This window comes from Crinia signifera, chromosome 9, assembly GCF_055691185.1.
Source record: "Crinia signifera chromosome 9, ASM5569118v1, whole genome shotgun sequence".
Classification (NCBI taxonomy): Eukaryota; Metazoa; Chordata; class Amphibia; order Anura; family Myobatrachidae; genus Crinia; species Crinia signifera.
The window spans coordinates 17,985,347-18,010,165 of record NC_139225.1 but is presented as its reverse complement, the minus strand read 5'-3'; the positions used below and the strand labels follow the sequence as shown (position 1 = coordinate 18,010,165).

General features: G+C 46.4%; 2 protein-coding genes across 8 annotated transcripts in view; one reads left to right on the top strand and one right to left on the bottom strand.

Annotated features, from left to right (window-relative positions):
• Positions 1 to 3,959, top strand: part of ARAF (A-Raf proto-oncogene, serine/threonine kinase) — a 29,747-nt gene extending 25,788 nt beyond the window's left edge. For all 4 annotated transcript variants that reach the window (XM_083161251.1, XM_083161249.1, XM_083161252.1 and 1 more), the window contains exons 14-17: positions 481 to 599; positions 704 to 835; positions 1,763 to 1,897; positions 2,702 to 3,959. In XM_083161251.1, the coding sequence (XP_083017377.1) occupies positions 481 to 599; positions 704 to 835; positions 1,763 to 1,897; positions 2,702 to 2,842 (527 nt within the window). In that variant the 3' untranslated portion in view covers positions 2,843 to 3,959. The remainder of the gene's footprint in view (positions 1 to 480; positions 600 to 703; positions 836 to 1,762; positions 1,898 to 2,701) is intronic.
• Positions 3,960 to 13,843: 9,884 nt separating this feature from the next.
• Positions 13,844 to 24,819, bottom strand: part of SYN1 (synapsin I) — an 88,214-nt gene continuing 77,238 nt past the window's right edge. Inside the window, exons 9-13 of one of the 4 annotated variants that reach the window (XM_083161247.1) lie at positions 17,671 to 17,773; positions 17,250 to 17,393; positions 16,747 to 16,807; positions 15,709 to 16,393; positions 13,844 to 14,989 (exon numbers count right to left, since the gene is read on the bottom strand). In XM_083161247.1, the coding sequence (XP_083017373.1) occupies positions 15,741 to 16,393; positions 16,747 to 16,807; positions 17,250 to 17,393; positions 17,671 to 17,773 (961 nt within the window). In that variant the 3' untranslated portion in view covers positions 13,844 to 14,989; positions 15,709 to 15,740. Of the gene's footprint in view, positions 15,028 to 15,708; positions 16,394 to 16,746; positions 16,808 to 17,249; positions 17,394 to 17,670; positions 17,774 to 24,819 lie in introns of all 4 variants that reach the window. The other 3 variants (XM_083161244.1, XM_083161245.1, XM_083161246.1) reach the window with 3 other exon arrangements.

Here is a 24,819-nt window from a genome sequence, read left to right as displayed (position 1 = left end):
GCAAATCGCAGGGGGCCTGGGGGTCGCGGAGGGGCCCGCGAATTGCGGGAGGGGGGAGGTCTGCGAATCACTGGAGGGGGGGGTCGCGGGTGTCCCACAAATCGCAGGAGGGGGGGTCGGGGGTGGGAGTAACGGTGGATGGTGGGCATGTACTGTAGCCCTGGTTGGGTGGGGGGGGGAGGTGATGTCAAGGTGGTGTGGGTTTGTGTAACCCGCTGGGCGGGAACGTTATGTACACAGGGGATGAGTGACAGATCTGGCTAAATATATAAAAGCTATATACCCGCTCAAAGCAAAGGCTTCGAAAGCTAGTTTCCTACTTTGTGATTGCCTCTGTGTTCCTGTAGTGTGAAGGAGATGTAGTTTCACTGGCTGACAGCAGATGGCAGTGTTTCCATTACACACAGACACTAGATAGTTTTATCTTTTTACATTGATATGTTGGTACTGCTACGTCTTCTCCTTAACCATATGCGAAAGATATCTTCCTGCACGAGGGGCTCACCGTGAAGATTGGCGATTTCGGCTTGGCCACGGTGAAGACGCGGTGGAGCGGATCACAGCAGGTGGAGCAGCTTAGTGGTTCCATCCTATGGATGGTAGGTTCCCTAGTACCGGGCTGTGGCTCTGTATCGGGTCTATAACACGTGATAATGTTTTGTAGTTGACCTTTTCTTATTCATTTGTTGGTTCTGTCCGAAAGGCCCCGGAGGTGATCCGAATGCAGGAAAACAGCCCCTACAGCTTCCAGTCCGACGTCTACGCCTATGGGGTGGTTCTGTACGAACTGATGGCTGGGCTTTTACCCTATGCACATATAAACAACAGAGATCAGGTGAATAGCGGATGTTTTCCGGATTAGACCACTAGATGGCGCTCATACACCAGCTGGGCAGAGGCGCAGTAACATTGCGGCTGGACAGGAACTAAAACCTGGGGTGGTCAGAATTCCATTTCCCTTAATCACAGACCAATAGCATTGCGGATATTAAATCATTGCCTGGCGTCGGATTGCGCTTTCTGAGGCCCCATCCGACGGCTGACAGCATCTGTGCAGCTGCGGACACCTAGAAGTGACGTCTGCCGCTCATGTGATGTGCGCAATGGGAAAAGGTTGACATGAGTTTTTCACGTTTTTTTTTTTTTGGTGTCTATGGCGACATAACTTGACTCGGACACCGTATCTGAGTAACTCGTCCCCTCGCTGCACTCGTCATACTTTGGGTGCTGTTCTACTCTATCTCTATGCCCACTTTTATGGTGAAGTATGAACATGTCGGTTTTAAGAAAGTGAAAAAAATCGTGAAAAATTCATGTCATCCTTTTTCCATGTCAACCTTTTGATTGTGCCTGTCGATCTAATGACCGGATACCAAGAGTGTGATGTTCCAAATAGTGGTTTTTTTTTATTCCTAAGCATTCTTGGCAGAAACGTAACATTTCCATTTATTCTTTAATTGTACATTACAATTAAAATTAAGTTATTCACTTCAATATGCTACTAAAGAAAAGCCATCTGTTCCCTAAAAACTTGCATTGATAAGTCTACAATAAAAAAAAAAATATATATTCTTTTTTTATTTATTTTTGTATCGCGTAACAAAATAGTTTTGGCCATTAAGGGGCTGATTTAGGGTCCAGGCACATGCAGTCCATATATATGTCAGGGAGCCCTCCAGTCCAGCTCTGGGCCACGAACACACAGTACCCCATTTATGAAATCGTTACTAATCCTTTTGTTACGCTGTCTTTCTTTTCTCAGATCATCTTCATGGTTGGCCGCGGGTACCTCAGCCCTGACCTCAGCAAAGTGTCCAATAACTGTCCCAAAGCCATGAAGAGACTCCTAGTGAACTGCCTGAAATTCAAGAGGGAGGAGCGGCCGCTATTCCCCCAGGTGAGCGCCAGGCGCAGACTGTGAGCGTGTGTGGAGCGGTCTAGAATACGGATAAGCATGCTCACTGGTTAATCTGCATAAGCTAATGGTGCGCCAATAGCGAATGTGTTTATTAATGAAGCCCATATGTAATAGACAAGCGCGTAGGAGGGGACCTGCATGAGTTCGGCGATTTGGCCCTTTAAAGTGGTTTGCGTCTTGAAATATTGCCGTTTCTAAATCCCAATCACTGCGCTCGTGGCCAGCCTCATATATACGGGCCAGGTCTTCTGTATAAGCCATACACAAAGATTTAGGGGTTTGTGGTGGTCTTCATTTGGGTAATTTTGGGTTCTGACCAGATCAGTAGGGGTTTAGTAGTGTATTAGGGTACTATGGGATAGAGACCAGAACAAAGGCCCTTATTCTAGTTCACTCTTTCTGACAAAATCCTTCTTAGATGGACAAAACCATGTGCACTGCAGGTGGGGCAGATGTAACTTGTGCAGAGAGAGTTAGTTTTGGGTGGGGTTTTACTTCAAAGTGAGATCTATATTGCAGTGTAAAAATAAAGCAGCCAGTATTTACCCTGCACAGAAACAAAATAACTCACCCAAATCGAATTCTCTCTGCACATTTTAAATCTGCCCCCTGCAGTGCACATGGTTTTGTCCATCTAAGAAGGATTTTGTCAGAGTGAACTAGAATAAGGCCCAAAGTTTCTGTAGGGAATCTGATGTTGCAACCCAGAAAGAAGGTATTGAACTGTTCAGTTGGCTCCTCACTCGTTTTTATTGAGTCCTCTCTTCCATCTCTTCCTCTCAGATTCTCTCTTCCATTGAGCTGCTCCAGCGGGCCCTTCCTAAAATAGAACGCAGCGCATCGGAACCATCGCTGCACCGAGCGGTCAACTCTGAGGACCTCAACCCCTTCCTGATTAACACCCTCCGCCTCGTACCCCAGTGACCGGACGATGGGCAATGTCCATGTTTCATCACCTTTTCCTGCGAGGCGGCGGTGGTATCTCTAGTTCTGGTGTCTCGCATACAACACAGGAAATTAACGAGCTGTCCTTCCGGCGTGGTCTCTCTCTCTCCGTGGTACAATTTCACTCTCAATGTTGCTTCTTGACTGTTTGGCTGTCTTTCTGCGCCTCTTATCTACATACACTCTTCTTACCTTGAGATTTCTTCCGCTCCGCTCCTCCTATTCCGGCAGTGTCCATCTGGAAGTCCTGTTTCTAGATTCCCAACCTATCGGGCCAAAAGGACACAACCCCGGTGATTGAATAAGGACGGAGTCAGCTCGCCGGAGAAGTTTGACCCTCGTACATGACGCGTGACCGTGTGTGGCCATCTTGTCAAGTGACGCATGCTAAAACCAGTGTTTCGTAGTGATACCCATGACAGGTGTGACATGTGTCTGGACATATTTCAGGAAAGACTTTTTTTGTGCCTTCCTCTGATCGTGACTCCAAACAATGGAGGAAAAAAGTGGTTCGACCACTGTGAAACAATACAGATTATTTTTTATTAGCAAATTGGTGTATATGACCCCCACCCCTACGCATTCTCATTTTTTAGATGATTGCTGTTTTGGACAGGCAGAGACCCTATCTCTGGTGCGAAAATCAACTCAGCATTTCATTTTTAACAGACTGACGTCCGGGAGAATTGGAAAACCCGGCACTCGCGCGCCGCGATCCGCCTTCATGGAATATATTTATTGCCTAGACTAAAATGTGCCTGATTGCGTCTCTCGTGGGGAATCTGCAGCAAACGGTTTCAGGGGTGGGGGTGGGGTGGGGGGGAGTTTTCTTTGGTGAATCGATATAAGGAAATCTATAGAGCGTCCGTCTCTTTTTGCAACTGTAATAAGCGCGCTTGCCTTCTCTGCGCGGATTGGTGACGAGAGGGTTAATTTAAGCCTGGTGATGCTTGAGAACTTGTGGCGTGAATAAAACTGTATGGTGTGGGTATAGACACACAAATCTTAAATGCATTTGAACATAAGGATGTGTAATATATATAGTTTTAAATAAAATAAGTTTTTGGTGTAAAAAAAAAAAAAAAAAATTTAACTTTTTCATATCTTTCTGCAAATGGTTAACACCGCCTTCCACTTTTGCCGGGTATTAGGGAAGCTGCTAAAATTAGGTTAATGCAACATGTATTATTTATATAGACGGGAATTTGGAAGAGCCATTATCAGTGTCTCTGCCGTGTCGGACCACGTTCTCTGTACATGTGCGGCACATGGGAAGTAAAGGAATTGGGTCGGGATAACCTCTACGTGACTCTACAGGGGGGCACGATGACTGTGATGGAAGGAGAACGGCTCACTAATGCGGGGTACACACTAGGACGACCTGCTCACGACGCGGTGTGCACGACCCACTCACGATGTACACCGTGAGCGGTACCGATCCGATCGCGACCCGCACCCGGGTGCATGGTTGGGTCCAGATCCTACCTGCTGCAGGTAGGATCTAATGACCGACCCGCGGGGCAGCGCATCCGATCTGAATCGGATCACAACAGGGCAGAAAAAGGGCCCAATCGCCACACAATCTACATCCAATCGGTCAGAATTGGATCTAGATTGATGTGATCGGACCCTTGTTGTCCTGGTGTGTACCCAGCATAAGGGAGGGAGGGGGATTCAATTGCTGGTGAAAAGTTTACACTTTCTTTTAGTGGTTATCACCCATTTCAATCGCAGGTGAAGCTAACGCACAACTATTATCCATAGTGTTCTTGCTAAAGGTTAATCTTGTTTTGGAGACTGTTCCCTACCAAAGAATCCTTTAGAGTATGCCAGGTCAATCACTGGCTCCCCAGCTGTAATAGAACTATAAGTCCCAGCATGTCCTCCCTCTGATCAGCTGTTAAGCATGCTGGGACTTGTCGTTCCACAACAGTTTGGTCAGGCCTGCTTTAGGATCTCCAGCAACTGTTGCTCATGGATTAGTACATTAAACATGGTCTCCAATTGTCCTATTTGTTGGTTTTTAATTCTGGGAGGTGCGGGTGGTCTTCCGTGCGTCATGTTTCACGGCGATCATTGTAGGTCCTACTAAGTATATGTCACGGAGCCCCAGTGGATAGATTGTGTAAGAGCGCCAGGAGTGTGTTCGAACCTACGGTAGAGAATTGTTTGAGCAGCGTTTTCTATGCATTCAGCCTTGGGATGTCGTTCCCGTCAGTATGACAGGGTATGCTTGGGCTACCTACCTGCACTCACTGATAAATAAGGTCCCAGGAATTTACATGGTTGCTATGGAATTTTATATGGCTTTATACATCTAATCTCGAAATCTTGGTGCCCAGGAGGCCGCATCAATTCCAATAACATTTAGGGTCTTATTCACAAGCGGAAGCCCGGAAATCGCAAACGGGTGATTTTATACTTCTGTGCAGCGACTGCGACTTCTCAGAATGCGGTCACATCCCGGAAGGATGTGATCACACTGTGGTTGACAGCTGCGGGTTGACGCAGCAGTTATAGGGTATGGGCCGGGCAGCGCAGACTTGTGCGGGCAGTTTTTGGGGTGGCTGTGAATGAGATGTCAGCGGTGTGCCCGCCTTTGCAGCCTGGCTGTGGAGGTAGGGGTTGACCATAAACTCTGCAATATAGTCGATTCATGCAATCGTGGGGTGGACCATCTCATGTCGGGCGGCCCTCAGTATGTAATAGCAGTCGCAGTTTTGCAATTTTACAACAACTGTGTCTGATGCTTAATAAGGCTCTTAGTCCACCAATATTAATAATGTTGAGCAACCTGGACCCACCTGATATGATGACCCTAAAAAGTTCTGGCCTCATAAGCTGGGTACACACTAATAGATATATCTACAGATGGATCGGGCAGCTGTTCTCCATACACATTGCCCGATCCGCTGGGACTGACGTCAAAAATGGGTGGGTGCATTCGCCCACTAAGCTGTCAATCACCGGCGGTGGTATTGGTGGATCCTCTGTACACACTGCACGATGCACCGATATATCTTTAGATATATCAAGCATCGGCTGTGTTGCATAGCCGACGCAATATATCTGTGAATGATGCCATTCACAGATATATCGCTTATACACCCTCCTTATGGTACATCGATATATTGGCCAGTGTGTAGGTACCTTTAGCTGTAAACAGGCTGGGCAATCTAACGTGCTGGATACCTATGGGCCTGACCTCCTATCTGTCAACAGGGCAGGCCACAAGCAAGTGCCAGTAAACTGGGTTTGCTGTGCCCTCAGTTGCCTAATTTCATTGCCCATAGCCCTATCTTTCAATTTGTCCAGAAGATCTGCCAATGGAATATGCGTCCAAAGGCTACATTGGACAGATTGCTGTAGTCCCTACCTCATGCACCTGGTATGCTATTATTTGCTTTATGTAGTAGGTCTTTACTGTGTTGATCCCGATTGCATAGTCTGCCACCGAGCGATCGTGTAAGAATCACCCCAAGACACTTTGAGCTTAGTTTTACAGGTAGGTACTAGCATTTTTCTTCTACGATCCCCATGGCAGCCATACATTGGGATATTCCCTTCCCCCACTAGAACAGACAGGATTGGTTTCTCTTGGGACCGCCCACCTTGGGTATAATGGACCCCTCCTTCACCTCCCCTGCATCTTTTTTCCTGTCTCCGTTTAGAAGTAGACAGAGTAGGACAGATTATTTTTGTTTAAAGCAGGGTTACCTCAGAGCAGCATGGAGCTGAATGGGGTGGCTCCCCGGGGAGAAGAAGGTGCAGGAGGCCAGCGGTATTTGTCTCCTTGCACGCGATATCCTGCCATGGCAGTACCTGGTCCGGACGCCATACACTGCATGCTGGTGTATGGAAGAAACGGGTCTGCTGGGGAGACTGTGCACAGCCCCGCTGTAAAGCCGCGGCTACACATGCTGGAAGATAAGGCAGAAGGGGCGGAAGTGCCGGTAACGTGTCACTTCCGCCCACAGATGCTGGGTGCGTCTTTGAATCCAGTCCCACCGGAAACGCTGGGCAGTGGTTTTAGTTCCACTTCGCCGTGCTGAGCACAGAGGGCGGACAGGGAACAGTTAAATAGCCAGCAGTGATTTCTATCATGGCGTCTATCTGCTTGGTGTGTTTGCATGCTGTTTGGAAACGCTGCAGTATTGACCATGGAAGCGCCTTCTCCCCAGAAGCCGGATGATGCCCCAGTGAGGTAAGCCCTTTGGTTTTGGGCATCAGTATTGTTATTTTGAGCTAGATATTGAGTGTAGTTTTCTCTACATTTTTAGTGCGCCTGTCTCTCCTGTACACAAGAAGAGGACAGCAAAGAAAAAGTTCATAGAAGCAGTTTGCATGACATGTGATCAGACCTTTGCTTTAAGTCAGAAAAAGTCAGTATGTGAATTGTGTGAAATGGCACAGTCTAAAGTGGCAAAGAAGCCAGAACAGTCGGAAATGCTTAAAGAGTTAATGGCATGGATGAATTTTGTTTCTAAGAATGAATTTGCTCAAAGTCAATCTACTAAAAGGTCTAGAGTACAAGCAGAGTTTACACCTGAAGAGGATTCTTCTGATGAGTTTGAGTGTGAAGCCTAAGGAGTCGTCTGACGAATCTGGTGAAGTAGAAGATGTCAGATCATTTAACTTAGAGCTTGTAGAAAACCTGCTGAAAAATATTTACAAAGCCATGAATTTCAAAGAGGCGGCCTCCTCATCGGACAGAGACCCCTTATATGAGGACAGAGATAAGAAAGGGAGAACCTTCCCACTTAACAAGATGGTGAGAGACATGATAAATAAGGAGTGGATCAATGTCGACAAAAAGTTTACCTTGGGTAATAGGGTAGAAAAAATGTACCCATTTAAGGATGAGGACCTACTGGGATGGTGTACCTTACCCAAGGTAGATGCAGCGGTGGCAGAAATCATATCAAAATCTACCATACCAGTTGAAGATGCGGCGGCATTTAAGGATGCCATGGACAGAAAAATTGAAAATTCTTTCCGTAAAGTACACTCAGCCTCTGCAGGCTCCCTGAAAGCCAACGTGGCTATGGCCTCTGTTGCTAGGGCCGTTCGACTTTGGGCCTCCAATCTGAAAACGGATGTGGAGGAAAAGGTATCAAAACAATACCTTCTCAAAAATTTAGAAGTCATGCAAAAGGCCATCGACTATATGTGTGAAGCCTCACTAGACGGTGTGTCCTTTGCAACCAAGGCTATGGCAGCAGGTGTAACAGGGCGTAGGGCTCTATGGCTTAAGCCTTGGAATGCGGACGCTAATTCAAAGAATAAGCTCACGAACTTACCCTTTGAAGGCAAATTCCTCTTCGGCTCCAAGCTGGACACTATGATCCAGAGGATTTCAGGGGGAAAGTCAGTCCGATTACCCCAGGAAAAGAGGAATCGCTTCAACTTCCCGGCCTCATCTAAACAAGCTTATAGGGAGGCGAAGACCTACCGCCCTGGCAAGACGTATTACAAGAGAGGGAATGCTAATACCTCCAGGCAGCCCTTTCGACAAAATTTTCGTGGCCGATATCAACCAGAAAAGGATTGGGGCCAAAAGGGAAAATTATGACTATCTTCAGGTGAAGAAGATTGGGGCCAGACTTATGCTGTTCACGGAGTGTTGGAAGATGATGATAAGAGACACCTGGGTGTTGAACATAATACAACAGGGCTACTGTATAGAATTCGAAAAAATCCCCACCCATCACAGATTCATGAAATCAAGGATACCAGGACTTTCAGAAGAAAGAAAAGCGCTGTTCTTAAAAATCGATCAACTCCTACAGTCAGGGGCCATAGAGTTAGTGCCAGAGAAGGAACGCAGAAAGGGTTTCTATTCAAATCTATTCCTGGTACGGAAACCGAATGGCTCATTCAGAACGATTCTGGACCTGAGGGAGTTGAATGTGTATATAAAACAGATAAGGTTCAAGATGGAGACCTTGAGTTCTATTGTGATGGGGATAAGAAGAGAAGACTACCTCGCATCGATAGATCTCAAGGATGCCTATTACCACATTCCGATCAATCGATGGTACAGAAAGTTTCTGAGGTTTTCAGTGGCCAATCATCATTTTCAGTTTACTTGTCTGCCCTTTGGGCTGAAAACTTCATCAAGAGTTTTTACCAAAGTGCTAGTGACAGTGATTGCAGCATTAAGGATGCAGAAGATTCAAGTATGGCCCTACTTGGACGATCTGCTCATTGCAGGAGAGTCTCTGATAGAGACAGAAACCAATGTGAAAATGACCATAGACCTATTACAATATCTAGGTTGGGTCATAAACATAGAGAAGAGCCAGCTGCTACCGGTACAGAAGATACAATTTTTGGGAGCCATAATAGACACGCAGCAGTTCTCAATTTCTCTGTCGCCAGACAGATGCAGAAAGATAAAAGAGTTAGTCGACATCTTACTACAAAAGAGGAGATTTCCCCTAATTATGGCCGCCCAATTACTGGGTATGATGGCCTCTTGCATCAAAATTGTTCCCTGGGCACAGTGGAAAATGAGGAAACTCCAATGGCTACTGATTCCTCTACAAAAGAGAGGGTGTGGCGACCAACACCTGATCTCATTACAACAGGAATTAAAGAAGGATCTAATATGGTGGACACAGGGGCTAGAGTACAGAAAGACCAGCCTAAAGGAACCTGTGTTTTGTATAGTAACCACAGACGCCAGTTTCTTCGGATGGGGCGCCCATGTCGAAGGGAGGTCAGTCCAGGGTATATGGACAATAGAAGAAGCAAGGAACTCATCGAATATGAGGGAATTGCAAGCGGTATGGGAAGCCATAAACTGTCTGAAAGAAGAAATCGGCAATTCCCATTTAAGAATTATGTCGGACAATGTCACTGTGGTTTCCCACATAAACCATCAGGGGGGCACAAGAAGTATAAAACTTATGCGCATGTCAGAGAAGATAATGTGTTGGGCAGAACACAACTTGAAATCCATGACAGCGGTGTATATCCCAGGAAGGAGGAATACCCTGGCAGACTTCCTGAGTCGAGAAGTAGTGTCCCCAGGAGAGTGGCAGTTGAATCAGGAAATATTCTCCCAAATAGAAAGAAAGTTTGGCAGCCCAGAAATAGACCTGATGGCAAGCTTTGGGAACAAGAAGGTGAACAGCTTCTTTTCAAAATCTTTTCATCCGCAGGCCCGAGCAATAGATGCTCTGTCAGTAAAGTGGAACTTCAGACTGGGATACATATTCCCGCCCTTCCCTATGATTGGAAAGGTCCTGAAGAAGATAAGAGAAGACCGGGTAGAAGTCATAGCAATACTACCTTACTGGCCAAGAAGACCGTGGTTCGTCAATGTTCTGAAGATGGCAGTACAAGAACCTTGGCCCCTACCCGACAGAGTGGATCTGCTGCACCAGGGTCCGGTTTATCATCCAGAGCCCAAGAAATTATCACTAAAGGCATGGAGATTGAACGGAAGATCCTGAAAAGACATAACCTGTCCCCCCAGGTTATGGAAATGATGCTGAAAGCCAGGAAAGACATATCATCCCTGGCATACTACAAGACATGGATCAAATTTATTGATTGGGGCCAATTCAGAGGTGATTTCTCCTCCATAACAACGGATAGAGTGCTACAGTTCCTTTACGAAGGTTTCCAGATGGGTCTCGCTCCTGCCACAATTAAATCGCAGATATCAGCACTAGGGGTGCTATTGGATAGATCTTTAGCAGAAGAAAAACTGATAAAAAGATTCAACAGGGCTATGAAGCGGATCCAGCCACCAGTCAAGGCTATAGTGGCACCGTGGGATCTAAATCTGATGCTTTCGGTCCTAACCAAGTGTCCGTTTGAGCCCCTAACGGAATGTTCTTTGAGACTCTTAACTTGGAAAACAGTATTCTTAGTAGCAGTTACCTCTGCGAGAAGAGTGAGTGAGTTGCAGGCTCTATGGATCGAAGAGCCCTATTTGGTTATCTTCCCTGACAGAGTTGTCCTAAGGACTCACCCAGAATTTGTCCCAAAGGTGGTGTCAGCCTTCCACCTCAATCAGGAAATCACTCTACCCAGTTTCTATCCTAGACCTGAAAATGAGGAACAACAAGCCTGGCATACTTTAGATCTAGTCCGAGTGATTTCTATCTATCTGGAAAGAACTAAGGTTTTCAGAGCAACCAAACATTTGTTCGTCATTCCAGAAGGTGTCAGGAAAGGAAGAACCTGAAAAACAGACGATATCCAGATGGATAAGAGAGACTATTGTTACAGCCTACAAACAGGAAGGCAAGAAGATACCTCCTATTGTACAGGCACACTCAACGCGGGCAGTATCTACTTCCTGGGCGAACAAGGCCAAAGCGTCGGTGACGGAAATATGCAAAGCGGCTACCTGGTCGTCAGTACACACTTTTGTGAATCACTATGCTCTTGACGTTTCTCTGGCCCACTTTGGGAAGCATGTACTCCAAGAGGCAGTTTCCTAAATACCTCTTGATAATAAAATATTATTTTACATGCATTTACCCTCCCGTTTATTTCTTGGGTATGTCCCAATGTATGGCTGCCATGGGGATCGTAGAAGAAAGAGTCGATTTATACTCACCGATAATTCCTTTTTCTTCCTAGAGATCCCATGGCAGCCACTGATTGCCCTCCCTTGTGTTCTGATGTGTTTTCTCTAGGGACCAAGAGACGGAGACACTCAAAAGATGCAGGGGAGGTGAAGGAGGGGTCCATTATACCCAAGGTGGGCGGTCCCAAGAGAAACCAATCCTGTCTGTTCTAGTGGGGGGAGGGAATATCCCAATGTATGGCTGCCATGGGATCTCTAGGAAGAAAAAGGAATTATCGGTGAGTATAATTCGACTCTTTCACCATGTTTGCCCCAGAAATCATATCACCCCTCTTCTGCCTAACCTGAGACTCCCAGGGATTAAAGTTACTTCCATGACTCTCTTAGATTATCCGTTGCTGGGTTTACACATCCTACTCTCCCAGACCAATGGGTCTCTCTGTAGCAGTCGATCCCTCTTGGAATATTTCGGTATGAGAAGAGGAGCTGTCTCCTCTTCCTGATTGTGGATTGCTTGACACCAGATGGCCGTCAAGGTGAAAATGTCAACAATGATTGATTTTTTTTTTGGTTTGTGTTTAGCCTAACCCTAAAAATCATGAACCACAAACTATGTCGACCTTTTTGTGTCAACTGCTTAAATGCGATGTTTCAAACCTCTTGACCATATGGCATTGTCCTTTTTACTTCTGATCTATCATCCAGATACCACCCTTCCCTCCTAAAATGGCATAGGTATAAAATAAACGCTATGAAGGATCAATAGATCCGCTCACATAGTCCATTCATCTCAGGGTGGTAGGAAAAGGATGAAATCCGCAATCTTTCCCCATAATGTTTTATTGAGCTCCTTCTTAGATCATACAGTACCTAAAATAAAACTCATATCAAAACCTGGGCTGGATGTTTGCAGCAATGTATAGCACTGCTGCTGCCTTGGGTAACTTGGAGGCCATCTGCTACAATGATAACAAACATTTGTCCTATGTGTTCTGGTTAAGGATTAGCGGGTCTCCCATTGTCGGGGGTAACCGGCCGGTTGGCAGTACAGGCTAGAAATTTCTTGCCATTGTGACCCTGAATTCTGCTGGTCCTACCCCACCAAGTCTGTCCGGATTTCAGATGAGACGAGATAGGATACTGGTTGGTCAGCAAAGGACACATGTTAGTGGGTTCCCTGTCCGACTTTGATCCTCCTAAATTACCAAAGTAACTGGCTGACACAGGAATAGGCCCATATATTTTTGGTGTCTCCATCCCCACGACCGTGTCCACTTCAAAGAATGCCCTTGACCACTAGGGGTAGCCAAATTAAACCGGGTATCAGATGTTCAATATTCAGCCGTCTGCTGCAGCGACTGACCACCGGCTGATCTTACTCAATGGAGGCGGTGTGTGAAAATAGCCAAATATATTCTGAAGGTAAAACTCATGGATTATGCTAATTGGTGTCCCCTCACAATGGGACATCTCTCCTTACAAGATTCCAAAGTCTCCATAAAGCAGGCATGTCCAAACTGTGACCATCCAGCTGTTGTGAAACTACACATCCCAGCATGCCTTGCCATAGTTTTAGCATTCCCTAATAGCAAAACTGTGGCAAGGCATGATGGGACTTGTAGTTTCACAACAGCTGGAGGGCTTTAGTTTGGACATGCCTGCCATAAAGGCCCAAAGTAAGTCATGCCCTTGGTCTTGAGCTTATTGACCCAATCTGCACTATTACGAGAAAAAAACTGATACTATGTAGTTTTACCTGCAGTAAGCGGCTTTACAGCTGCTGTAGGACTACAAATCCCAGCATGTCCTGCCACAGATTTGCTATCAGGGTATGCTAAAACAGGTAGAGCATGCTGGGATGTATACTGTAGTTAATCAGCAGCTGGACGTCCCCTTATTGTCCACCTCCGTCTAGATTACAGTCATGGATGGGTTTTAGAGCTTATTACATATCCCTGGATGTGCAATATACCCCTGCTACAAAAAGCTCACCCCAATCGTGGGGGCAATTGAGTTGTGGCGGGAAAAAAATCCAGTAGCCCTGATAGCTGCGAAGCAACGGGAGGCCCCTCTATGGCAGAGGTAATAGGGAAATGCAAGAAAGGAATGTTCACCCCTCACAGCCAAAACGGCTTTATAATTACTGTCATTATTTATCCGTGCACACTGCCATATATAGAGTGAATCTGACCCTCAGGGGCAGAACAGTTTTCTTTTCCCACCTGTTTCACCTCATTATTTCTATATGGTCTGCAAATTCACCAGAAAAAGGTTTCTGCTTCAAAATGTGATTTAAGGTGTCCTGCTTCCCAACATATAATTCTACATAAGCGATCACCTTATATTTGCTGTACGCTACCTTTAATTACGCTCTCTGGTTGCAGACCGCATACCACCTCCACTGCTCCCAAACACGACGCAGTGACACCATCTTGCTTTCAGAATTGTTTAATGAGGACACATCACATTTTCTTGCCCCCGTTTGGGGTTCACATTTTCACACAAACGCTGACAAACGTTACGCACACGTCTCTTGGCGCCTGCTCTGTGCAGGTAAATAGAATAAGTTCTTTACTATAATCATAATATATTACTCTGAATACTAAGAACACATGTTCGTTGCTCACTAAGAATCATATCACGATAGTACCCACAGCAAGCTTAAGTTACACACGTTACAATAGTGTTACTGTCACACAAAAATAAGACTTGGAATGAACGGGAACACAAAGCGGGAGAAAGTTGGGTGAGGAGGGGGATCAGCCAGGCTCATGGGGGGGATAAGACAAAATTGGGGGACAAAAGCTGTGCCGTTACATTCGGATGTCAACGAAATAACTGGGAAATTGAGTCACAGCGCAACACACATCACAGGAGCAGAGCGGAAGCCGGGGAACCAGGAGGGATAGATAGTGAGAGCCGCTGGGAGGAGAAGCGCAAGTGTGACGGTCGAGAGAACAGACAAACGTACAAAATTAACTTAACTTTACTGTTGCAGGGTCTAATATAGTAATATCCATGAATATATATTTGTATACATATACTGTAAATATATACATACAAGCAGAAGACTGGCACACATAGGACTTGTGGTGTCACAGGTCCTAACGAGAATCCCCCGATAGAACGGGTTCCTCGCAGTGGCTGTCCCCAGCCACTTGTTCTTTGTCCTTGACCATCTAAAAAGGCCCAAGGTTTCTACCGCCTCTCCAGAGCTCTAGGCTCCGGTATCTTAGAATATATATGTATAAATTATTTATATATGGTATATAGCTTCTAGAGTTCTCTCTTCCTCCCGTGATTTTAGGATCGGTTTCCTCTCCGTATCTACCTCTTCAATGGCGTTATTTCAGGAGGTTAAAGCCGTGCAAACAGGTGGAAGGGAGCAGGATTTTAGACACATAGCCGCAATGTTAGGTTTGGGAGAGGTGTGACTGACGTGGTGTCGGAGGGATTAAAAATGACTCCCGAAAGATCCCTTCAGTCTGAGAAGAGACTGGCGAAGGACTTCCTCAGGTTTCGGATGGTCTCCGCTTTCACCTCGTCGTGACTAAGGCTGGAACGTGGAGCTGGCGAGTCTGCAAGGGTGAAGGAGTTGGTGAGGGATTGGGACTTACTGGAGAACAATGTGAGGTGATGGCCAATGATGGGGACATGCGGTTGGTGAGATGTGAGGGGACGGAGATTAAAATATTGAAAGGAGAGGTGGTTTATAAAACGGGGGGACCAGAGATAAAGGAGGGGATAGATCAACGAGAGCAGGAATGTTGATGGTGAGAAGATATATAATGACATTGAGAAGACAAAGAGGAGAGAATTTAGAGAACAGAAGGTATAAGGATATGGGATACGATACAAGGGGAGGTGTTATACATGTTGGAAGTATCAGGGGAAGGTAGAGGAGGAGGAGTATGTTGAAGGGGAGGGAGAGAGAGATAATGATCAGTTAAAGTCATGCAATTGTTAATCATTCACACTAAAATCTCCACAAGTCTTGGACACCTACATCCTTATCCTTCAAATCAAGCGTGGTGATAAATCCTAAAACCCAATCGGCCTCAGGAACCCACGGAAGGGCACTAAATAAACCTGGTATCTTACATTTAAAAATCATGGCTATTTTAGGTATCTCGTGTAACCTGTGATCTGCCATCGAGGGCCCTCGGGGTCCAAAAGCCCCCAAAGCCATAAATAAATATGAGCGTGAGGTGGCTCCATCTGTGACAAAGCTGTGTCTACCTCCATTTAATCAGCATGCAACAAAGGGATGCAAAAAGGTAGTATATGAAGCTGAAACCTGTGTGGCCCACCCAGAACCTCGGGAGGGGCTTACTTCAGCTGCGGCTGGGGTGGGGGCAGCTCTGGGCCCGGCTTCTGAGCCAGCTGAGGCTTTTGGGGCCCGCCAGGACGTGATGAACCCTGCCCAGGTGCTTGAGGGTTAGGCCTGGGTTGCTGGGTCATGGGTCGCTGTGGCGGTTGCTGCTGCTGCTGAGGCGGCTGTTGCTGGGGACCGCCTGGAGCCGACTGCCGTTGCTGCAGCGGTGGTTGCTGTCCTGGTTGACGGATGCCGTGCTGTTGTTGATGGACTGGTGGTGGTGGTTTCTGCTGGGGCCCTGCAGGGACTGGTTGCCTAACCGGGCCAGGTGGCCGAGGCTGCGGGGGTTGGACGCCCATTGGCTTGGGGCCTGCCGGCATGGGAGGAGGCTGCTGCTGCTGGCGTTGGGGAGACTGTGAACCTTGAGGACTTGGCTGCCTTTGGGGGGATTGAGATTGGCGGGGTGAACCTTGTTGAGACCTAATCTGCTGCGGCGAAGGCTGCTGCTGGGGGGCAATCTGCCGTTGTTGTGCCCCAGGGCTGGGTAGATTTGGTGGATGTTGCGATGGCTGAGGCCCTAAACCTTGAAGCTGTTGTCCTTGTGGTGGTGGCCTTGGCTGGGAGGGAGGTCCTTGTCTCTGAGGAACCTGGGCTACTGGTGGTCCTCCTAAGAGAAATGAGAATAGTTATTGTGTGATCATTCTGTATGTAATCTAGCAAAGTGTAATTATGTGTTCTGAAATCATCATTTCTGGTGTTTGTTCACATTCCATCTTGTAATGAAGCCTTCATTCTGCTCAAACTGCAATAATGTCCGTCGTTCCTCATCGTATAGATCCGATAACCAGCTAGGTCTATGTTCTCCTGCTCCGTGGGGGCGGGAACAGGATACATTTTCTAGAAAGGACTCTAATACTGATTCTGCTCTCTCCTCCCATCTGGGATAACATTATTACAGACCGACCACTGGGCAGACAGATAATTTTACACAGAGCCGGAACCACCTGGAAACGAGCGTACCTTGAGGAGGAGGCCTCTGTTGCTGGATGGGAGTAGCAGATCTCGAGTGAACGGGTTGAGCCTGGAAAACAATACAGAGAATTCAGCAAACAGGAGATGAAGCTGAACCTATACAAGAAATACGCGTTGGACATCCTTTTAAGCAGAAACCTAGTCAGCCATGTTTGTCAATAGCTTGCACCGTCCAATGGGACGAGCTGGACCGAGGATGGATTAGGAGCAGCTGAGTGTCTTCTATTGCACCATCTCCCAGATTTAAGGTGTTTCTTGTAGGACAAGATCATTTAAATGAGTTATGATAACCTCGGCCATATTTTACTAGAACAAATATAAAGGGGTGAAAGTTGCGTCTACGCTTCTACAAGCAAGACGCAGAATTATCGGTCGGGTTGGGAAGTAACCACCTTGACCTTAGACAGCTAGACGCAGTTACGCACATTAAGGAGTACCGCGGGTGTCAACGACTTGCGCCAGGTAAATAATCCCTACTATGCCTCTGTTACCTGTGGCTGAGGCCCGTGGATGGAGCGGCTGGGCGAGGAGCTGCACTGAACAGTCTGCGCCATCTTATTGATCACCAGCTCCGCGATCAGCATCCGGTCTTCCTCTTGCTGGTCTCCAATTAATGGCATTGAGGAGCCTGACACCTGGGGGAGAAGAGACGAAAGCAATTAGCGATTGCCGAGCCCGCGGATTCAGTGCTGACAGCCCGGGAAGGAAAGCAGCTGGTTCCGTAGCCTATAATAAATTGTTACCAGGAAGCTAATATAGTGTTATACCAGGATGAGCCGCCAGGTCACAATACGGAGAATTACTCGCCCAAATGCGACTCCGATCGGTCAGATCTCTCCTGATTGTGGCAGGACAGGAGAAGCCCCATCCAGAATGAGACCCCCATAGTCTGTGCAGAGCCACAGCGCTCACCTCTATAATGTGATCTCTCCCATCCTTCCCATGCAGAGCTTCAACCGCGCACATTTCCAGGCCTCCGAATATCTCCGAGCAGGTGTCCACCCACAGCCGGTATCTGCGGCACACAGAGTGTTATATCACGTTAGTGAGCAATGCTAGGCCTCATATCTACAACACTGTTTCATTCAGGCGTAGGCATCCCTTGGCACTAATGCCATAGGCTGGCATTCAAGTATATTGGCGTGGCACCCACAGGGAGAGGCAGGAAAGCTTCCGAAGAGTTTAGAAGTTGTCCATAGCAACTCTGAAGTAGCATTTAGACTTTTCTACCTCCAGGAAAATGGCTGCCACGCTATCTTACTGATCTGCAGCACCAGCTGCCGCGGGACAAAGAAGTCCATATAATTCTATCCGCGCTGGACAAGCGATGTCAGCCCCTTATAGATAGATCACTGTCTCCCCCCGCAGTAACCGATCTCCTAGTACCTGCCCCTGATCATTACCAGAACCAAGTATTAAAGTGCACATTTATGTTCTATGGGACGTGGGACTGTTATAGATCTTGTAAAGGATCGTCCTGATACATTGAAGGTTATTCTGGTTAACACGCAAAGCTGCGAATTTCGTCATTTTAACGTCGCCCGCAGGAAAGACCATTCGCAGCCTTGCATGCGGGGGAAAAAAATCATTTGATGGTCCCTGACTATCGAATGATTTTGCAAGCGCTCGCAGATCTAAAACACCTTTCTGGTGGCTCACTGTACCGGAGGAGGTCAGCTGCCCGCCCCCCGCGCATTTACATGGGAACGCCAAACATTTTCATGGGAACGCCCATGAAATGCTGGGCATTCCCATGGGTGCAGCCCTTCACCCCCCCCCGGCCAGACTTCTAGGTGGGAACGGGATGGAGAACAAGCAGTTTAAGGCATCTGCTCCACCAAGTGGCTGCACATGCGCACAATAGTACATGCGCAGTCGCTCCCCTGCGCGAACACGCAGGGGAGCGTGGTGATTAGAATCACCCTCATTATCTGGTGCATGAATTCCTGCTACTTCACTGGGTGATTTATAGGAATCTGGGTGTGGTAAGCGGCCGTTTCAGTGCCAAGAAAAACGCATGTGTGCCCGAATAAAGGCAGGCGCGACTAGGGAAATGCGGGTGTACTCAAGAGTTTTAGGGGAGGGTGACGTCAGCTCTGGCCTCAATTAGGCTTATTTCATTGCAGCCGTGGAGTAAAGGCCCGTACACACCGGGTGATCTCTAACATCACCCCATGTATATACCCCCCCAGCGGCGGCCATGTGTGGTGCGGTCTCGGGAGCCGTTATCGCCTGACTAGATCTTTATTGCATGAAGTCAAAATCAAAGCCAGATCGCCAGTGTTCCCGATCGCTCAGCACACATTGCATGTGCATCTCATGTGTGCTAGTGATGTGCGCTGACCAATCTGTGCTTAAGCACAGGGCACCTGTCTCCCCATGTGTACGGGCCTTGAGTCCAGGGCTATGCTGTGCTTGCTATCAGCGGTGGCCAGTGGAAAAATCATTAGATAGTGAGCGGCTAATGAATGCTTTCGGTCACTCTCCATCTGCTGAAAATTCTTCGCTACCCATACACGTCTATTCACACAGCGCACATGTTCATTTGGAAGGCGGGATTTCACTATGACGGGGCGGTGTCTACCTGATTGCTGACCGCTGTTATTCGCTCAGCTGAATCGGGCCCACTGTATGACCAAACCCCCCATCGCTTATTACCCAGAATGCAGCCGCTGATATAGTAATGGCGGTGCTTGCAAATCTCGGACATCTGAAGGACGATCCAACAACGCGGTATCTGGGAACGGTCTGTAATGTCTGCCCTCCGGTGGTTAGGAGTCCAGAGCTTTTACAGAGTTCAGTTTTGTTAATAAACAGGGCCGATTCCGCGGATAGCTACTAGACATATCAGCACATCTTCCATCTGAGGCCTGCTCGGGACTTGCTCAGACTTGTGTTTGCGAGGAAGGAAATGCAGTAACACCTCATCGCAAATATGTTTTATTAAGGTTTCATTGTTCCCAAATCTGGGACTCAGTAGTGCACGCAGGGGGGGTTTCTGAGTACCCAGAAACCCCCCAGGAGTCTAAGGACCCTCAGCTGAAAGCTGAGGGTCCCCTCTTTCTAAGGGTATAAGAAATGTAAAAATCGGCCACTGGGAACCGGAGATATATGACTTCAAAGCAGTGGTCCCCATCCAAGCCTGTTAATTGTTATTCCCAGTCAGATATTTCAGGTTCTGTCTGACTTAGAGTTTTTCTTTGAAGGACACTAGTAGCTTGTCTCTACTGTTCCCAGAACCAGAGCTATCAGCCTTCCAGCAGCTGGTTACTGCTCCAGCTCCACACACCTGGTATGTAGTATTATATACTTTTGGGCAGATTGCTCTGTCTCCTGAACTCTGATCCCCTAGTCCCCAATACCATTTGGTAGGTGGGATTCTCTAGTTTTTCCATTCAAATCTAAGAAATCTATTTCCGGAAACTGGAGATATCTGCAGTCAAGCAAGCTGTTCTCCCACCAGAAAATTATGAATAATGAGCCCACTCCACTATATTAAACATCCTCTACCACCCTGGAAGTTATGTATCAGGGCCCCAGCATTAAGCCCAATGCCCCCTTCTCCCACTCCATCTCCCACCATCTGTGCAGTAAAGGGGTAATTAGTGGAAATTACTCATCCAGGCCCTACATGCAGAGTGGTTGATAGAATACCCCCTACCACCCGGGGGACATAAAAGCTTCCCCTACCGCTGGAGGATCGGTAGGGGCCCCAATACATTGCTATGCCCAGGGGTCTACACTGCTGTTGATGCCCCTGTATGTATGTATGTGTGTGTATGTATGTATGTATAAATATATATATATATATATATATATATAAAAGGAAAAAACCCTTTCCTGCGCTAATAGAGTGAGAGCAGCAACTCTGAAGGGTCCTCTGTTAGAAAAGACCCAATCAAATAGACATAGAAAGAAAGGGGAGATCAGAGTGCGCTAGTAGACCAATAAATGTCACTTAGTAGAAAAGAGTATATTTAATATAAAATACATATAAGAGGTACATATAAATCATGTACAATAAAAGGACCCTTCTCGAGGTGTCACGAAAATACAATTGGTGAACATCAATGGTAATTGCTCAGAGATTTCTTAATCACAAACAGAAGGCCCAACGCGTTTCGTCTGAACCAGACTTCATCAGGGGCAGAATTTGCGGTCAGCAAATGAACACTGGTGAACTCCTGCTGTATGCTACTGCTCCTGACGTTGCTAATGTTATTTTGAGGATTCTGTCACACCTGGCTATTACCATATATTTGGTCATTTCAAGCTAGAATACTCTTTTGTTTCCTGATTGCGGAAATTTACTGGATTATGTCTTATTGACATCCGATTCATAAAACTATCTGTACTGAACATCTATAGTTACTGCTGACCGCAATTTCTGCCCCTGATGAAGTCTGGTTCAGACGAAACGCGTTGGGCCTTCTGTTTGTGATTAAGAAATCTCTGAGCAATTACCATTGATGTTCACCAATTGTATTTTCGTGACACCTCAAGAAGGGTCCTTTTATTGTACATGATTTATATGTACCTCTTATATGTATTTTATATTAAATATACTCTTTTCTACTAAGTGACATTTATTGGTCTACTAGCGCACTCTGATCTCCCCTTTCTTTCTATATATATATATATATATATATATATATATATATATATATATATATATAATTTTTTTATTATTATTATTTATATATATTTGGTCTATCTATAATACTTTAACTGACCCGGCATATACTGGGTCACCTAAGTGTCCATCTCCGTGCTTTGCTCCACCCCTCTGGAAACCCCCTTCTGAAAATCCTGCGTTTGCCACTGGGACTGGACCTGATTTAATCAACAAACAGTAATTGTGATGAATTAGAGGCCTACAGAGTGAGCTAAGAGCACAGGTAGGCAATCTTTAGCTCACCAGTGGTCCTGGAACTACAAGTCCCAGCATGCTCTGGATCAGAGGAATTGACTTTTAACTTGAAATCAGAACCCATTGGGTTACAGTAATTTGCAGTCGTCTGTAAGAGAATTCTGCTCAATTTCCTTTTTATTTGCTCAATTTCCAAATGATTTGCAAACACTGTATAGATGCAGCTATTTCTGTCATAAACTTAGGGCATAAGTGGGTAGCAAGTGTCACGTCAGACAGGGTGGGACTACAAGTCTCAGCTTGCCGTGGCAGGCCTCAGAGACCTAGTGACCGTGACTGGATAACAGTATAGTGCAGCGGTGGGTACCCGGCTGCCTAAGGAGCCTCCAACAGCTTCCGAAACATGTGACCTCTGGACACGTGTGGACGTCCAGGAGGCCCATCCAATTAGAGGAGGAGACACAGGCCCTTATTCTGGTTCACTCGCAAAGGCAAATTCCTTCTCAAATGGAAAAAAACATGCTGCGCTGCAGGTGGGGCAGATGTAACATGTGCGGAGAGAATTCGATTTGGGTGAGTTATTTTGTTTCTGTGCAGGGAATATTCTGACTGCTTTATTTTTACACTGCAATATAGATCTCACTTTGAAGTAAAACCCCACCTAAATCTAACTCTCTCTGCTCATGTTTCATCTGCCCCACCGGCAGTACACATGGTTTTGTCCATTTGAGAAGGAATTTGCCTTTGCGAGTGAACCAGAATAAGGGCCACAGTGTATTCTGCAGCACGTCCTCTACTTCCTTCCTTTGCAGGCTGCAGTAGCAATGGCCATTGGTGGGTTATCACTGATGGTTATCATCATTGGAACAACTGATGGGTAAACTTGAAGGTTTGAAACTATTTGAAAGAAAACCATTTATCTTTTCATCCAACTTTCACTCTTGCTTTAGTATTTAGTGAGTTGTGGGCCAATCAGGGGCGGGGAGCATTGCTCTGATCTGGGTCCTGACACCTTGGCAAAAAAAAGGTCAAATATCGATGGCCATCCCTAGGGGGGCTGTTCCCTTGCATTTTATCCTGCACCCCTGGGTGACCAGACCCAGGACCTTGCAGTTTTGCTACTTGCGTAGAATAGGGCGTAACACTAGAAACTGAAGGCTGGGTTTGAGTTCTTCAGTACGCGAGCCATAGAATAAGCCCCACTGTAAGCATGCGCCGTCTGCCTGGGTGCACATTAGCAGGTCAGGTGGTGTAAGCCCTATACTGGAACTGCACTCAGTATGATGTAAAAGACACTGGTCTCTGAAGACACAGAAACGGCCAGTAGGAGGCACTGCTAGCCAACAGGCAAAGGGCTCCCTTACAGTTAGGAGAAAATCCAGCTTCCAGTTTATACTGGAACACACCAAGTTGTGATGCCCGGGGTAGGGGGGGTTAGAAAACCCAGGCCAACTATGAATGCAGCAATCAAATACGATTTAGAGTTGAACAAGGCGGCTCCTCTTCCAACTCCAAATCCATCGCACATTGGAAATTTGTGATTCATTGCCAAAGCACAAAATGACCGAGGTGCAATGCAACATCCTCAATACACAATACGGAACCACAGTGTAAGTGCAATACACAACATGGAACCACAGTGTAAGTACACAGCATATGTACAGTACACAACATGGAACCACAGTGTAAGTGCAATACACAACATGGAACCACAGTGTAAGTACAGTACACAACATGGAACCATGGTGTAAGTACAGTACACAACATGGAACCACAGTGTAAGTACAGTACACAACATGGAACCACAGTGTAAGTACAGTACACAACATGGAACCACTGTGTAAGTACAGTACACAACATGGAACCACGGTGTAAGTACAGTACACAACATGGAACCACGGTGTAAGTACAGTACACAACATGGAATCACTGTGTAAGTACAGTACACAACATGGAACCACGGTGTAAGTACAGTACACAACATGGAACTACGGTGTAAGGACAGTACACAACATGGAACCACGGTGTAAGTACAGTACACAACATGGAACCACGGTGTAAGTACAGTACACAACATGGAACCAGGGTGTAAGTACAGTACACAACATGGAATCACGGTGTAAGTACAGTACACAACATGGAACCACGGTGTAAGTACAGTACACAACATGGAACTACGGTGTAAGGACAGTACACAACATGGAACCACGGTGTAAGTACAGTACACAACATGGAACCACGGTGTAAGGACAGTACACAACATGGAACCACGGTGTAAGTGCAGTACACAACATGGAACCACGGTGTAAGTACAGTACACAACATGGAACCACGGTGTAAGTACAGTACACAACATGGAACCACGGTGTAAGTGCAGTACACAACATGGAACCACGGTGTAAGTACAGTACACAACATGGAACCATTGTGTAAGTACAGTACACAACATGGAACCACGGTGTAAGTACAGTACACAACATGGAACCACGGTGTAAGTACAGTACACAACATGGAACCACGGTGTAAGTACAGTACACAACATGGAATCACGGTGTAAGTACAGTACACAACATGGAACCACGGTGTAAGTACAGTACACAACATGGAACCACGGTGTAAGTGCAGTACACAACATGGAACCACGGTGTAAGTACAGTACACAACATGGAACCATTGTGTAAGTACAGTACACAACATGTAACCAAGGTGTAAGTACAGTACACAACATGGAACCACGGTGTAAGTACAGTACACAACATGGAACCACGGTGTAAGTACAGTACACAACATGGAACCACAGTGTAAGTACAGTACACAACATGGAATCACGGTGTAAGTACAGTACACAACATGGAACCACGGTGTAAGTACAGTACACAACATGGAACCACAGTGTAAGTACAGTACACAACATGGAACCACAGTGTAAGTACAGTACACAACATGGAATCACGGTGTAAGTACAGTACACAACATGGAACCACGGTGTAAGTACAGTACACAACATGGAACCACGGTGTAAGTACAGTACACAACATGGAACCACGGTGTAAGTACAGTACACAACATGGAACCACGGTGTAAGTACAGTACACAACATGGAACCACGGTGTAAGTACATTACACAACATGGAACCACGGTGTAAGTACATTACACAACATGGAACCACGGTGTAAGTACAGTACACAAC